A 14,530-nucleotide genomic window follows, 5' to 3' on the forward strand; every position below is an offset into this window, starting at 1 on the left:
TCAACAAAGACAGTTTGTTTTTTTAAAAATTATTTTTCTTTTCTATTACGCTACATTTTCAGAAATCTTAATTGTTTTGTTCTAATTAGTATTATTTTCCATTTTTAAAAGTACATATTTTGTTTCTCCAAATTCTTTTTGAAAATTTCCCGTTTCTTTTATTTTGATGTTATTCCAAATATAGGTGCTCAATTTAGTTATGGTGAAGCTCGCAGTTAAGTGCATTTCTTCCCAATTTAGGACGATTTTTTTTTGTCTCTCACTTTGCCAATTTTTATCTCTATTCACATCTACAAAACAATTGGCTATGTTGTATTTTGAATTCTCGAGTATTAAAATCAGAAGCTAGTCGCTACTCTATTATAGATGCCTCAAATAATAGGGAATTTTGTCAAATATCGCATGTAGATGTTTGTATGGCTTAATATATGTCGAAATTTCATACATTTAATTGGAATTGTTTTGGTTCAATTTATAAATATTACAACCCCACAAGGTCAAAGATCTTACTGCCATTTTAGTGAACCTTCCAAGATTGTATGGATTTTGATCTCTTCACCTTTTGTGAGATTATACCGAACAACATTCATTATTAAACACATCTTGTGCGTTTGTGAACTTGAATGATGTCGGTGCCACTTTTGCTTGAAGAAGGAAATGGGTTTTTGGGATCTAGATCACTAATTTGCACTAGACTTAGCTTACTAACCAATCCAAAGTTACTGTGCCTTACAAGTTAAGTAGTGCCTTCGATGGCAGAGTTAGAAAGTAGAGTAATATTCTCGGAATGCATAAATATTTATTTACGAGAATGAAGTGAGTGAACTTCGACCCATTCAACGAAGGAAGGAAATCTTTGTTGTGTGTTACGAAATTAAAGTGCTTAAATTATTACATGTTGATAAGGAGCTCCCATAAAGTGCGTGAGAGAACACGTCCTGACTCCTCATAGTGATCTATAATGAGTGGGTTTCTCTTTCTACAAAAAAAAAAAACAAAAAAACACACCATCTCATTTATCTCTAGTAGGGGCACAATTATATCATAACCCTAGGATAATTGGCATTATTTCCAATAGATTTCGAAAACGTGGTATTGTGTAATTGGCAATCATAAAAGTCTCTCCACACACGACTTCCATGACTTGTGGCCCAAACCACAAACAAACAAACATTTCCAAGGAGTATGAAAGCTTTCTTGGTGTCTTGAGACCTACATATAAAACATAGTTTCATTTGTTGATGTAGCAATAGATTTAGTTCAATATATTCAAATTTGACCAGATATGTGGGCCATCATGTGATAATGCTTTGATTCCCACATAAAATCTATCACTTTTGAGACATTTTCACATAGGGTTGTATTCCCAACATTTATGTGCTAGGCTTTTCATTGGATGCCATTAAGCCTAATTCACCCAATAAAAAGTGAAAGAATGTTTAGTTGTTGCTTGTGAGCATCTCGTAACTCTAATATCAGTGAAGCAAGGTTGGTGAAAACTCTCATTGTGGTGGAACCATTCCTATAACTTTAACCAATTGGATGGTGTTCGACAACAAGGAGCTGTCTTTAGTTTTTTTCTTCACTTGCATTTCGATCTATTTTATGGTTTGGGGAAAGTGTCACTCACATATACACCTAAAATCCTTTGGCCTAGGCCCTAAATATAGAAGAACAAATCTTGTGTGTGTTGAGCTATACGGTTTATTGTATGTTGAAAGCATGAATGTGTTTGTTATGCACGAAATGTGTACTTGTACTAAATGAAGTTCAAAAGAAGCTTATGGAAAGTTAAATACATGTTTGAACCTCTTCTTGATGGTGGATTGACTTAAATGTTGCACGTTGTTTGTGGTATAATATCTAGTAATTAGTTGGGTTACTTAATGTTCATGTAGTTCAATGACAAAGTTGTGGTAAACCAAAAGAATATTAGAAGTGTGAATATCCCGATAATAGAACATTGTTCGTGATCCGTGGATTGGTTACACAACATAAGCAACTTACATCCATCATCAAACACATTCTTGTGTGTATTGTACCCATAACAAGTTTGGTGGAATATTCAAATGTATTTGACAAGGAAAATGATATGACCACTTGATGGTTTTAGAAGTTACGTATAGATGTGTTCCATAAGGTATACATAAGTGAAACCCTCATACATGCATTTGGTTCTTAATGCTTGTACCATGAAATTTCAATCACCTACCATGATACTTATTTCTTGTTTACCATTCAATCTACAAAAACCCATCACAAGGAACTTCATTGGTAAGATTGTGTTAATATCATGAGTTTATGACTATGTAACCCAATAAGGAGTTAAAAGATGTGAAGCATATTGATGCGAAAATGTACAAATCTCGTGGGGGATTGTGTAGGCAAAATAAAGTGTGCGTCCCAAAGTTTTCTTAAAATTTAATACATTGAGTGACCATTTTTATGCATGGCATGTTATCGTGTTATTTTGTATTATGTCATTATGACTTTCATTCTAGACATTTGCATTTTCCATTATGAAACTCTATCTAGTTACGCGATGTTTCTACCTTAGAATGGAAGCAATCAATTATGAGAAACCTAGAGGAATGTATGGTAAGTGAACAAAACTCGAGACAATGGAGTTAACTTCCACCTTGCACGAAACAACAAACAATGGGTTTGGGAACACATTTTAGGAGGGCCATTTGAATTCTGCAATGATGCAACATATAGTTTGCTATTACATATACAAGTAGAAGAGAAAGGGCATATATTATTCAAACATCCATGCTTGCACATTGTATTGAAACTAGCGTAAGAGAAACATGCAAAAGTTTTCGTTGACAAAAACGATGATGAACAATAATATATTCTTGTAAATTCCATCTAAATTTTGATGAGAAAAATAGGTATTACACTTTGTATTATGTAATAAGAGCTATCCTAGTGTGAAACAAAATTATATGATGGAACTAATCCAATCAAAGGCAAAAAGGAACCAGAAACGATGAATGCAATTGGCGTGACATAATCGTCTCTATTGTTATTTTCATTGTATATTCAAGATTGTATAATGATCCAATGATAGGCAAAATGTAATAATTGCTTGATTTGGATGTGCTCTTGCCAGTGAGGAGCATATCATTGTCACGAAGTGAACAACTTAAAGAACATAGCAGGAGGGGTGTATATGGTGTTTCCACTTTTTGTGGATGTTGCGGCTCAAGTGTTTACATTTGTGATATTTAGAGCACTTGAGTTGAAGGAGGTGGTATCAGATTGTGGATTCCAATTTTGACCAATGATAACAATTTAGGACAGGGGAACTATTATAAGTGCTTACTAAAATAGAGTTCCTTCCCAACATATCATTTTCGTGGAGTGACCCAATCATGCATTGAATCATATACATAAGAATATAATACTAAGGCTTTGTTTTAGATCACCTAGAGTTGAAAAGACATGAGAATACGTTCACAAAAGACATTAGACAAAAAACAAATATTGTGTAGGCTACAAGGACAATGGACAAAAACCAAACCAAAATATACCATACCCTTATTCAATTCAGGCAACTGTTCGATGCTATGTCCAACTGTCCAAATGATTGCTTCTCAAGGGAGTGATAAGGCAAATGATACATCCACTTATTCTCAACCATTCATTGTGATTTGTATCTTCTACTGATGATGGCTTTTAGGATTCCTCTGTATTATGATTGTAGCTACGTGGTAAGTGATAGTTTAATGTAGAATGTGCCTGGGTTTACATCTCTAGTATACGTAAAATATGCATCCGATTACTTGTGTCCACTATAAAATGTAGTGATAGAATGCTTGCCATTCTTGACTTCACGCAACATCCTTAGCATTTGAACTTAATCCATCTAGTCATCTCTCTCTCTCTCTCATATGTATATACTTGCATCAAAAGCACAACCTTATAGCCTCTACCAAACACCCTTACCCACTGTGCTACCGTGTGTTTTGTCTCTCTCTCTCTCTCTCTCCCTCTCTCTCTCTCACAATCAATGCACAACATACATTGAGACAATGATGCCGACCCCAAGGCACGATTATGGTCTACACAAACAATGACACATTTAGATGCTACAACATATAAGAAACCAAATAATGCAAAGGTAGGGTTAACCGAATTATTTATCTGTTGATTGGTAGGTAGCATGCAATGTCACGGTAGAGACAAGCTATGACAAGTGACGTTGCATCTAATGAATACGAGCTTCCATCAAGAAAGCCAAATGTAGCCTTACAAGCCATCGAAATGAGCGACATGCAAGCAATCAGGTATCGAGGGGATGAAAGATATGTTATGCGATCAGAGGAAAGGTTCTATCGTGGGGCATCGTTTACACCCGCACACTTATGTGTCGGGGGGAGGGGGACGTTCACGTCTTTATGAGCTTGGTGTGAGAGAGGTTCTATTGTGGGGCATCTTTCACCCCCGAAGACTTACGTGTCGGGTCACGCCTTTACGAGGCGGTCCGTGTTTCGGACTGTAGGGCAGGGTCCAAGGCCCCCCCGCCCCCCCCCCCCCCCCCCCCCCACACACACACACAAACACACACACGAGTGGGTGAGATAGTGTTGTGAGGCGATATGACGTGGTGTGTCAGTGTTGTGGGGAGGTGAGGGGGCAACACGTGCGAAGTTTGGCTTGGCACGTCATCGAGCCACGTCAGCTGGGACTCACCCCCTCCAGCAGAAACAAAAACAGTAAGAAAAGAAAAACAACGAGAGAGAGAAAGGAACAAGGGAAAGAAGAAACAAAGCGAGGGGGTTGTGACAGGTCATCCTCCGGTCAGCCGGTAGCCCTTGCCACGTCAGCGAGACAGAGGAGGGGGAGCTTGGCTGTCTGTGTGTGCGTGAGAAGAGGAGGTTCAAAATACGAGAAGAAGAAAACGCAAAACGCAAAAAAGCCGAAAGCCGAAAGCAAAAAGCAGAAAGCAGAAGCAGCGCAGAAGAAGAAGAAGAAGAAGAAGAAGAAGAAGAAGCAGTAGCAGAAAGCAGAAAGCAGAAGCAGAAACAGAAGAAGAAGCAGAAGAAGGAAGAAGAAGAAGAAGAAGAAGAAGAAGAAGAAGAAGGACGAAGGAAGAAAGCTTTCCTTCTTCATTTCTTCGTCTCTCTTGAAGCTGCTGCTTTTTTTCGCTTCATTCTGTCTGTCTGATTGATATTAGGGTTTTCCCCTCCTTCCATGGCTGCTGGCACAGCGATGGAGTTTCACGATCGCAGGCTTTCCATCAACAAATCCTCGTCTGCAAAGATAAGCAAGCCTTCCACTTCTTCTTCGTCTTCTTCCTCTCCATCTCCTTCCTCCTCCTGTTCGCCATCGCCATCCCATCCCTCCTCCTCCGCTCCATCCCTGCTCAAGCGTGTCTCTGCTTCTCCTCCTCCACACCATAACCATCACCATAACCATAACCATAACCATAACCATCACCATCTCCATCCTTCGTCTTCGTCTTTCTCTGCTTCCGCTCCTTCCTTCTCTGCACCTGCACCTGTCCCTGCCCCTTCCGCTACCTCTCGACCTGTGGCCAAGGTCGTAAACGCAGATCCAAGTAGCTTCCGTCGTGTAGTTCAAGAACTCACAGGTACACATTCGTCTTCGCCTTTGCCGTCTTCGTCTTCGCCTTTTGCTTCTGCGACTGCAGGTTCTGCTGCTTCTTCTTCTTCTTCTTCTACTCCGTCTGCTTCTGTTTCTCCTTCTCCTTCTTCACCATCGCCATCGCCATCTTCCTCCACCTCTCCTTCCCATTCCCTGCAGTATATCTCTGCGAACCACGCCCGGCCTCCTTCTCGACTGCAACGCATTGCTCCTCCTCCTCTTCGTGCAGATTTCAACAGAAATCAACTTCATCTTCCTCAACCAAACCAGATCGATCAACAACACCAAAATCAGATCGATCAACAACAGAAGCTCGATCATCTTCTTCAGCAGCAACATCAAAACGTTCTTTTCCATCATCATCATCAGCATCAGCAGCAGCAGCAACAAGCTTTTCTTCATCAACCTTCTTCTGCTATGAATTCTTCGGCTACTTTCTTGAAACCACAACCGCAACCACAATATCAACTACCTTATCTTCCCCCTCCTTCCTCACTAACCTCCAATTCTGCGTATAATCTCTCTAACAATGTGTCACAGATTGGAAATCCTAATACCAACCCTAGTTTTCCCCAAAGTCTACCCATGCTATCGCCACATCTCCTTTCTCCTCTGCCTGCTTTAACGCCAGGAGACAATACCTGGGCCAATCCGTTGGATTCTATTCTTTCTTCCTCTTCTCCCAAGCTTCAGTCTTTGGAGACAGATTCTGCAGGAAACCATGCGTTGCCCAACGGTCATGATGGTCTCAAGGAGAGCTTTCAGAATCATGCTCAGGACCATGGAATTTCGACAGTTAATGATGTGAAAATTAGTAATAATAGTAATATGCAGACAGGCATGAGCATGGCTATGGTAGTGCCTCCTCAAATACAATCTACGACTGCCCCAAATCATTCCATGTCTACGCCAAATATGCATGTACAGAATCATAATTCTGTGTCTAGTATGTCGACCATTTCCTCACAGCATTCTTCTTCAGTTGTGCCGATACCTGTTCAGAATCATTCATTGGCTGTGGCGAATAAACCGTCACACAATCGAACCACGATTATGCAGAATTTTTCCATGCCTATGGCTCCTATGCCTTCACACAGTCAATCCATGGAGACTTCTTCTGCATTGAACCAATGCATAGCTATGCATTTACAAAATCCTTCAATGGCTATACCAAATATAGGTTCACAGAATCTATCTACGGGTATGCCTTTGCAGAATCGATCTATGGCAATGGCTATGGAGAGCTTGTTTTCACAGAGTCGATCCACGGCTATGGCGATGATACCTGTACATGATCAACACAATCCACAGTCATTTCCATCTCTTCCTCTTGCATCGGATCCAAATTCATCTGCTAATTTGAACTGGTCTCTTCCACCATGGTCACCTTCACCGTTTCTTTCTCCTCCATCTTTCTCTCCTGCTCCCTTTCCTTCCTACTCTCCGCCTTTCATCTCTTCCACAACCACATCTCTCTTCAACAGATCGTCCAACACAAACTCTAATATTTACTCTAACAACTCCATTAATCCTTCGAATTCCTCCATTGTTCCGTCGAATACATCCCCCGATTTCACCTTCAGAGGTCCCCCTTCTGGTTGTAACAATGTTCGACCATAAATCCTTCGTTCATTAACATCATCACTCTCTCTCTCTCTCACCATGGACATGGATTGCTGTCTATACTTTCCTATGAGGCTTGTCTAAATTAGACAGTTCAAATGGATTATTCAAGGTATTCCATTTTCTGTATATGCAAAATAGGTTGCATTACAGAAAAATTTAAGATACTCTAGTTATCGGCTGTTCTGATGAATAAGGGATAAGTCTGTTGTCGCCACGCAAAACAAAACATGAACGTATGATGATGATTCACAGTGCATATAATGGCATGCATTACTGCGAATCTCAAAAGGTTACACTGCAGATATTGATTGATTGATTCGGAAGATCCACTTAGATTTAAGCTTTTCTCCTTCCATTTGATTGTCTTGTTTTTTTCTGAGTGGCCAATCAAGAAGAAGAAGAAGAAGAAGAAGAAGTAGGAAGCCCACGGATCTTCATACAGAGATAAACAGAAAGTTTTGCACATGTTTTGTTTCATCTCTTTATATCAATCTAGATTCTAAACATTATTGTACTGTTGTTTTAAGGAGGAGGGGAAGCATACAGAGAAATGAGCTCAACGTTTTTAGTGAAACTCAATAACGGAGGATGTTGTTGAATTAACTATATATTACTGTCGGACTTTTATACTTCAATTAATGGAATCTGCTCGTTGAACTCCTATGCCTCTTCTTGTAGCATCAATAGATGGTGAAATCATTCCTTCTTTGAACATCTCTTAATGTTATTAGGAGTTTTTGTATCCTTCTGTATACCATTTGTGTTCTTCTATGCTCTCCAAGAAAGCTATGAATGGATATATATATATATATATAAATATGTAATTTCTTTTGCTTATATCATTTGGATCTCCGGTTTCGTTCTCTTTTTATTAGTCCTGATTAAGTAAGCCATCGTGTTTGTCTTCAGAAGGTTGTAATCCAAACCATAGACGCATGTAATCTTTTGTTTATGATCTGGTCTATGCACGCGCACATACACGCACGCACACATTATTTTGTATGGGCTCTGCTCACCAGGAGTATGCATTCTCTTTTGTTTTTAGCTAATGTTTATGGTCGATACATCATTCCCTTGTCAGTTCTAAGGTTTCTCCTAACATTACTGTAGACAAAGAAGAACCAACAATGGACGCTATCTCAGAATGATTAGCACCATTGTTTTTCGCTGCTCATTGGTCCACTCACATCCATTCCTATGGATCTTTTACTTGACGATAAGAGCCAAGTATCTTGGCTCAAATAATCCTCTGGGTAGAGGGCATTGTTGGTGATGGTCTTTGCAAAGCCATGGCAGGCTAGGTCAGGTCAGGTCAGGTCAAGAGGATTTTCTCCAAAATGGTCAGGATCAAGACATGGGCAATGGCTCAATTGCCATTGATTCGTATTAAGTGTTGAACAATTGCTATCCAATCCAATCCAATGGGGGGAGAAGAGGGCCAATACCGGAATGAATGTGTGTTGAATAGATAGCTCTTTTTACCTTCAATGCCTTGACTATTCAAAAGGAGAACAACTTTTCTATTTTGTATTTGTAAATATAAATAACAGAAAGGCCCTAAAGGACATCCTTCCTTTCCATATGCATTCAAAGGGTTTATTTAGAGCTGCACACATCACATTATATATGTATATATATAAATAAATAGTTTTTGTGTGGATCCTTGAAAAAGCTCGCCATGTTTCATTCATATATATCTATTGAGCGTAAAAGGGTATCAAACATCTTAACATAATATATATACTATATAGACTTTTTGGTAAGTTCTAGAATGTGGTAACTTATGAAGTTGAAATACCTACCCTCATATATATACAACTCCGCACTTGTGTATGTCACATGCACAGAGAGTAGAGAAATTCAATGATGTCTTCATACAATCAGTGCTGAGAGATCGAACCACAGTAATAGTGTGATGTAGATGAGAATTTTGTACTATCATGTAGGCTTGATGGATGTGCAATTTGCCATGTTATGAATGTAAGCCAACTACTTTTAGATGAGGGAAATTAAGGAGCAAGGATTTAACAAACCATTTATGAGACAAGAACAAGATTACAATAATACACCAAAGACAAAGAGGTGTGTGCATATCAATGGTCATGTTTAAAACATTTCTTACGTAAGAAAATAATGTGAAACACATTGCTGCGTATTTGATCAAACTATAGAAAAGCCTAAAAAAACCAGGTTTGCATCTTGAAAATAATGTGAAATAGAAAGAGAGAATATTTCCAATTAGTTAAGAGGTTGAATCTTTATTTTCACTTGAGATTGGCAACATTTCAAAGTATCTTCATGAAAGATATAGCTAACTGTGTCATCTACATAATGTGGCAGATTGAATATCAATTTCCACACATGGAATGATATATCCCAATGAATTAGTAGTGCATTCAGTTGGGGGGTGGTGGTGGTTTGGTTTAGAGAGTAATTGTAAACCTACAGAGACCTTAAACATTCAACAATATTTTATCTGAAATGCATGCATGCTTATAAAGAGAACATTTTAAAGGCAAATAATGTGACATGAAGGTATAAATTAGAACCAAAAAGAGTTGTTTGATTTAATAAATATCATGGATGTCCCATCTCTGTTGACATAATGAATCAAGTGTACAAAAAGTCAATTCTGTTCAATAACAAACCTTTAGTATACACCTTCAATAAGCTACATGATAAATCATGCCACATGAAGTATATGAGACAAACACTTACCATTTTAACGTCCACATTGAAACAATGGGAATGACTCAAAACACAAACCAGTTCTATTATTGACAGCTGAATGCTATACAAGAACCATTAACTAAAGATGCAGTATACCTTATCCACAGGACTAAGAAAACCTTCTGATAGTATTGTCTTTGTGTATTCCTTTTTCTCTACAAAGAACTTAAGTTGGATAGTCAGAATTGATCCCAAAAATTCTTACTTTGTGCATGTTAGGAAACTTAGCAATCACTAGAATAAAAACAGCTACTGTGTTTAGAAAGAGCCAGGGACTTCCATAATTTGTTGTGTGGCAAGCGATCAAGTATCTGTGTAAAATTTCATGAAATAAAAAAAACACATCAGAAATGGATACTTTATATCCAATTAACCTACAGGTGGGGTGGGAATGACACAACATAAAAAAGAAAACTATATAATTAAAAGCACAAAATGCCCCATTATTTTTACTATACTTTGTGAAATGCCACTATTAAACATTAATACAATCATGATTCAATGATGGCCTATGCAGCGGTGCGATTTGCGGTAAGCAGTCAGCAATGGTCCAGTGGCAGCCAAAATTGAACCAAGAAATTATGACCTAGTAGATATTGTACAATTGAATTTGGTTAAAGCCCCAAAATTTAAAACAGTTCTGCTCAGTTTGAAATTGTAATCCTTTAAAAGTTTATCAAAGCTTGAAAACGTAGCTTAAATGTCTTATATGAAAAAAGTCTAGTTTAAGATTTAGAACAACATTGTCGTCTGGTTTTGTTTTAAGTTTCAATTTACTTAAACAGTTTCAGATTGAGACTCCAAAATAAAAACAAATCATTGTTGCTTGCAAGGTGCAAGCTTGATTGTTAGGTATTTGTTTAAACATTAATGACATTCTTTCTTGGAATTTTATTGTGGCAAAATTGGGAATGATGGGCGTGTGAGTGCATGGAAGAATGACATAGTGTAGCATTTTAATAAATTGACCTACTTGGAAAATATACTTACAAGACTACAGGCAGAACAGTAAGAAATTTCCTGTTGCGAGTTAGTTGTCGCCCATTGTCCATTTGTTCCCACCAGGTCAGCTTGTTATATATTCCCTGATCTTCAGCAAAAGGGGTGCCTTTTTTCCAGTGAAAAGCCCAATATGTAATCTGTGGAATACAATTGCAGTCCAGATAATGATAATTCAATCGTGATCTAAGGGTAAAAATCGAGACTGTATTGAAGTTTTTCACATATTTCAGCAAATGCCCCTAAGTTTATTTAATTTTCCCAAATATGCTATACCTTTGTAAATAAATTTTGGTCAATTCATTTTCTTCCGGCTTGGATCAAGTCCGTTTAGAATAACATAGGAAACTTAACAGACATTTGGGATGACAAAAAAAATCAGTTATTTATGGATTGAGGTCATGTTAGTCCAGTCATGTGATACATTAAACTTTTAGCAACATATCTTCAAGAGGAACTGATATTCATCATATCTTTATGTAACTAAACGATACTATGCTTCAAAAACAATGTTCATCTTAATCACACGGCCTTTATTAGAAACATTGGACCTTGCAATGCATCAGAAATACATGCAATTAATTGGGAAATCTACCCCGAAACGAAGTGAATATAATAAAGAACTTGGGTGCTCCTGGTAATAGAGGCGATGCTTTCACTACTTGAGAGGGATGGACAAATGGTAGTTTAGGAAATAAAGAACTTGGGTGTAGCTTTCACCCATATTTAGAAAGAACATTTCATATTCTATCATAGAGTTCAAGAACCCAAAAACAAACACCAGTAAGGACACTAGCATAAAATACTGTATCTGTATCCCTGAATAACAGTTTCATGTAATAAAAAATTTCATGTTCCCTAGAATAATTAATCTCCATTGGCAAATGGAAATCCGATAGACCCTTTGCTTATCCCAAAATTGGGTAAATGTTGGTGCTTGAACAAATGACTCGACATCAGAAAAGTAATTTGTGCACAGTATATATCTACCTATGTAGTTCCATAACGATGAAGCCATCAAGGATGGCCATTTTCTTGAGAATTGTAGATATCATGTAAGGCATGCAATGTATGATGTTCTTAAGAAACATACATGTTTGGAAAAGAATGTGAGTTACAACCTTCCAAATTATAAATGATCGTACAAGAATCAATAATAGAAAACTAGATGAGTTAATATAAGCATCATATGATCTTAAAAATATAGATGTTTATACATGCTATAATGCCTGCAAAGCTATAGATTGAAAACAGAAACAGAACAAAGACACAAACAGAAAATCTGAAGAAATAAAAGAATATTTGTTTGATCTCAATTTACTTGGATTCTAGGCTACATACAAAACAAACAGAAATTGAAATTCAGTGATTAAATGAGACGCTTTAAGAGTTTTCACACATAAAACAAGACACACGAATAGAAACTTGTAAGAGAACTCAAAACACAGCTGAAAATCCGATCCCAAAATTACCTTTGAGAGAGAGATCAATCGAGATCACTCAAGCACAGGAATCAGAAACAGAATGAAACGTTTAATACAGAAAGCAGAATCAAAACACAATAATTGCAAGTCGGAGACATTAAAAGAGGCGATCCTTAAAACATAGACATGCTTAAAACAGAAAAATGAATGAAGTTACGTGACCTTGAAAAAGAAACGGTAAATAGAACAAAGAATGAGCAGAAAACAGTAGAAAACGGACGCAGGAATAACAGCAAACATGTAAAAGTGGTGCAGATTAAACAAGACAGAATCAGAAACTAAAAAAGATCAATAATTAAACAAGACAGAATCAGAAACTAAGATAGATGAATAATTAAACAAGACAGAATCAGAAACTAAAATAGATCAATAATCGGTCGACGTCTTTTCAGAGACGCTGACGGAGTTAATGAGAAAGCAAACATTAAAATACAAAGAAAGAAGACAAAGCGAAAAACTCGAGAGAAATATCTGAGAACGTCGACAAAATGCGAACAAACTCGATATAGAGATGGGGATGCGTTCAAAGATTTTGATGAGGGAGACAAGCAGAGATGGAGGGAAAGAATAAAAACATGAAAGGGGAAGGAGAGTGGATGGACTTACGGAGAAATGGATGAGATGGACGAGTGACCAGGCAGAGCCGGCATTGCAGCGGAATAGGGAGAGGACGATGAGCCATGCGAGGAAGATGAGGAGGATGTAGGAGGTCCACACACCCGGGTATTGGAACCATGAGGTGTTCTTATTAAGATCTGGGGGTGGATCTGCCTTCACATACAGCTGCGTCAGGGTTCTCGGCGACAATGGCTCTGCCATTAGAGCTTGTCTTATCTAACCTTCTTGTGCTTCTGTGCAATTCCGCCTCTGTTTGTATGTATGTATGTATGTATGTATGTATATACCTGTATATTTTTCTAGGGAAATGATCGGGAGAGATGATTTATGAGTATACGTTTTCTGTATGTCCGTATGGGTTACATGTACAAATGGCGATGGCAGAAGCTTTAGGGTTTTCGTGAGCAGAAACGCAGACACAGGAAACGTCGAGAGAGAGAGAGAGAGAGAGAGGATTTGATCCCAAGAAGAAGAAGATGAAGAAGATGAAGAAGAAGAAGAAGAAGGAAAGAACAGGAGGCCGGTTGGTCCCAAGAAACAGAAGCCGAAGCAGACGCAGACGCAGAAGAAGAAGAAGAATGAGAGAGACAGAGAAAGACAGAGAGAGGCAAAGAATCATCAGATACATAGATATATATACATGTGTGTCCGTCTATTTCTGCTTATTTACATTTGTAGCTTTTCAATTTCCAAGAGGTGTTTTGATATCTATGTATATATTATGTATAGACACATTACATCCTTCAAAATGCATAATATATATATATATATATAGATACCCTTTGGGCTCATTTGCTCTCTCGTCCATCCATCGATAGATTTGCTCACACGTGAACCGATTGATCGATCATTCTATATGCTCTCACATGGATGGATGGATGGATTGACATGCTTACATGTGGATCAGTCAATCTATCGACAACATGGATTGATCAATCATTTTATATGCTCCCACATGGATCGATCGATCATTCTATATGCTCTCACATGGATGGATGGATCAACATGCTTACATGTGGATCAATCGATGTATCGACAACGTGGATCGATCCATGCTCACACATGGATCGATTCCATATATCTGTCAACAAACACATCAGTAGGTCTATCGATCGATCCGTTGTATTTTATATACCGTCCTCGGAGTGTTGAATTATAGATCCACACACATGTAAAGCGAAACGATGTCAGTCACATGGAGACATAACATGATCGATTTTATTACACTATCATGGCCTACGAGTCCAACAAGATGAAACGCCGGTTTTAAATTCAAGGACGAAATAGAAGCTCTCACTTGAAGAAGAAGAAAGATTAAGGTTATGCGTTTTACTTTAGCTTACTTATGATGCCTTTCAAGGACAAGAAAGTCTAGTCTAGGACAAAGACCATCTCTCAAAAGTTTTTATGTGCATGGTAGCCTCTCGGTTTAAATAATAGTAGGGTGAAATACTAAAATA

General features: G+C 37.9%; 2 protein-coding genes across 2 annotated transcripts; one reads left to right on the forward strand and one right to left on the reverse strand.

Moving 5' to 3' along the window:
* Positions 1-5,050: 5,050 nt before the first annotated feature.
* Positions 5,051-7,365, forward strand: LOC147861485 (uncharacterized). The gene has a single exon (XM_087322367.1). The coding sequence runs from the start codon at positions 5,200-5,202 to the stop codon at positions 7,231-7,233; it is 2,034 nt and encodes a 677-aa protein (XP_087178493.1). The 5' UTR covers positions 5,051-5,199; the 3' UTR covers positions 7,234-7,365.
* Positions 7,366-9,777: 2,412 nt separating this feature from the next.
* LOC147861486 (uncharacterized) lies at positions 9,778-13,580 on the reverse strand. The gene is made up of 3 exons (XM_087323020.1): positions 13,059-13,580; positions 10,960-11,108; positions 9,778-10,280 (listed from the first exon to the last, which is right to left on the reverse strand). The coding sequence occupies exons 1-3, from the start codon at positions 13,269-13,271 to the stop codon at positions 10,136-10,138; spliced, it is 507 nt and encodes a 168-aa protein (XP_087179146.1). The 5' UTR covers positions 13,272-13,580; the 3' UTR covers positions 9,778-10,135.
* Between the last annotated feature and the right edge of the window lie 950 nt (positions 13,581-14,530).

The sequence above is a fragment of the Azolla caroliniana genome, unplaced genomic scaffold (assembly GCF_043228905.1).
Source record: "Azolla caroliniana isolate FFs.n. ecotype wild unplaced genomic scaffold, voAzoCaro1.0.p SCAF_7, whole genome shotgun sequence".
NCBI lineage: Eukaryota > Viridiplantae > Streptophyta > Polypodiopsida > Salviniales > Salviniaceae > Azolla > Azolla caroliniana.

Coding starts and splice junctions, on each gene's coding strand:
- LOC147861485 (XM_087322367.1), top strand. CDS start 5,200: ATGGCTGCTGGCACAGCGATGGAGTTTCACGATCGCAGGCTTTCCATC.
- LOC147861486 (XM_087323020.1), bottom strand. CDS start 13,271: ATGGCAGAGCCATTGTCGCCGAGAACCCTGACGCAGCTGTATGTGAAG. Junction 11,109..13,058: donor TCCATCTCATCCATTTCTCC/GTAAGTCCATCC, acceptor TGTATTCCACAG/ATTACATATTGGGCTTTTCA. Junction 10,281..10,959: donor ACTGTTCTGCCTGTAGTCTT/GTAAGTATATTT, acceptor AATTTTACACAG/ATACTTGATCGCTTGCCACA.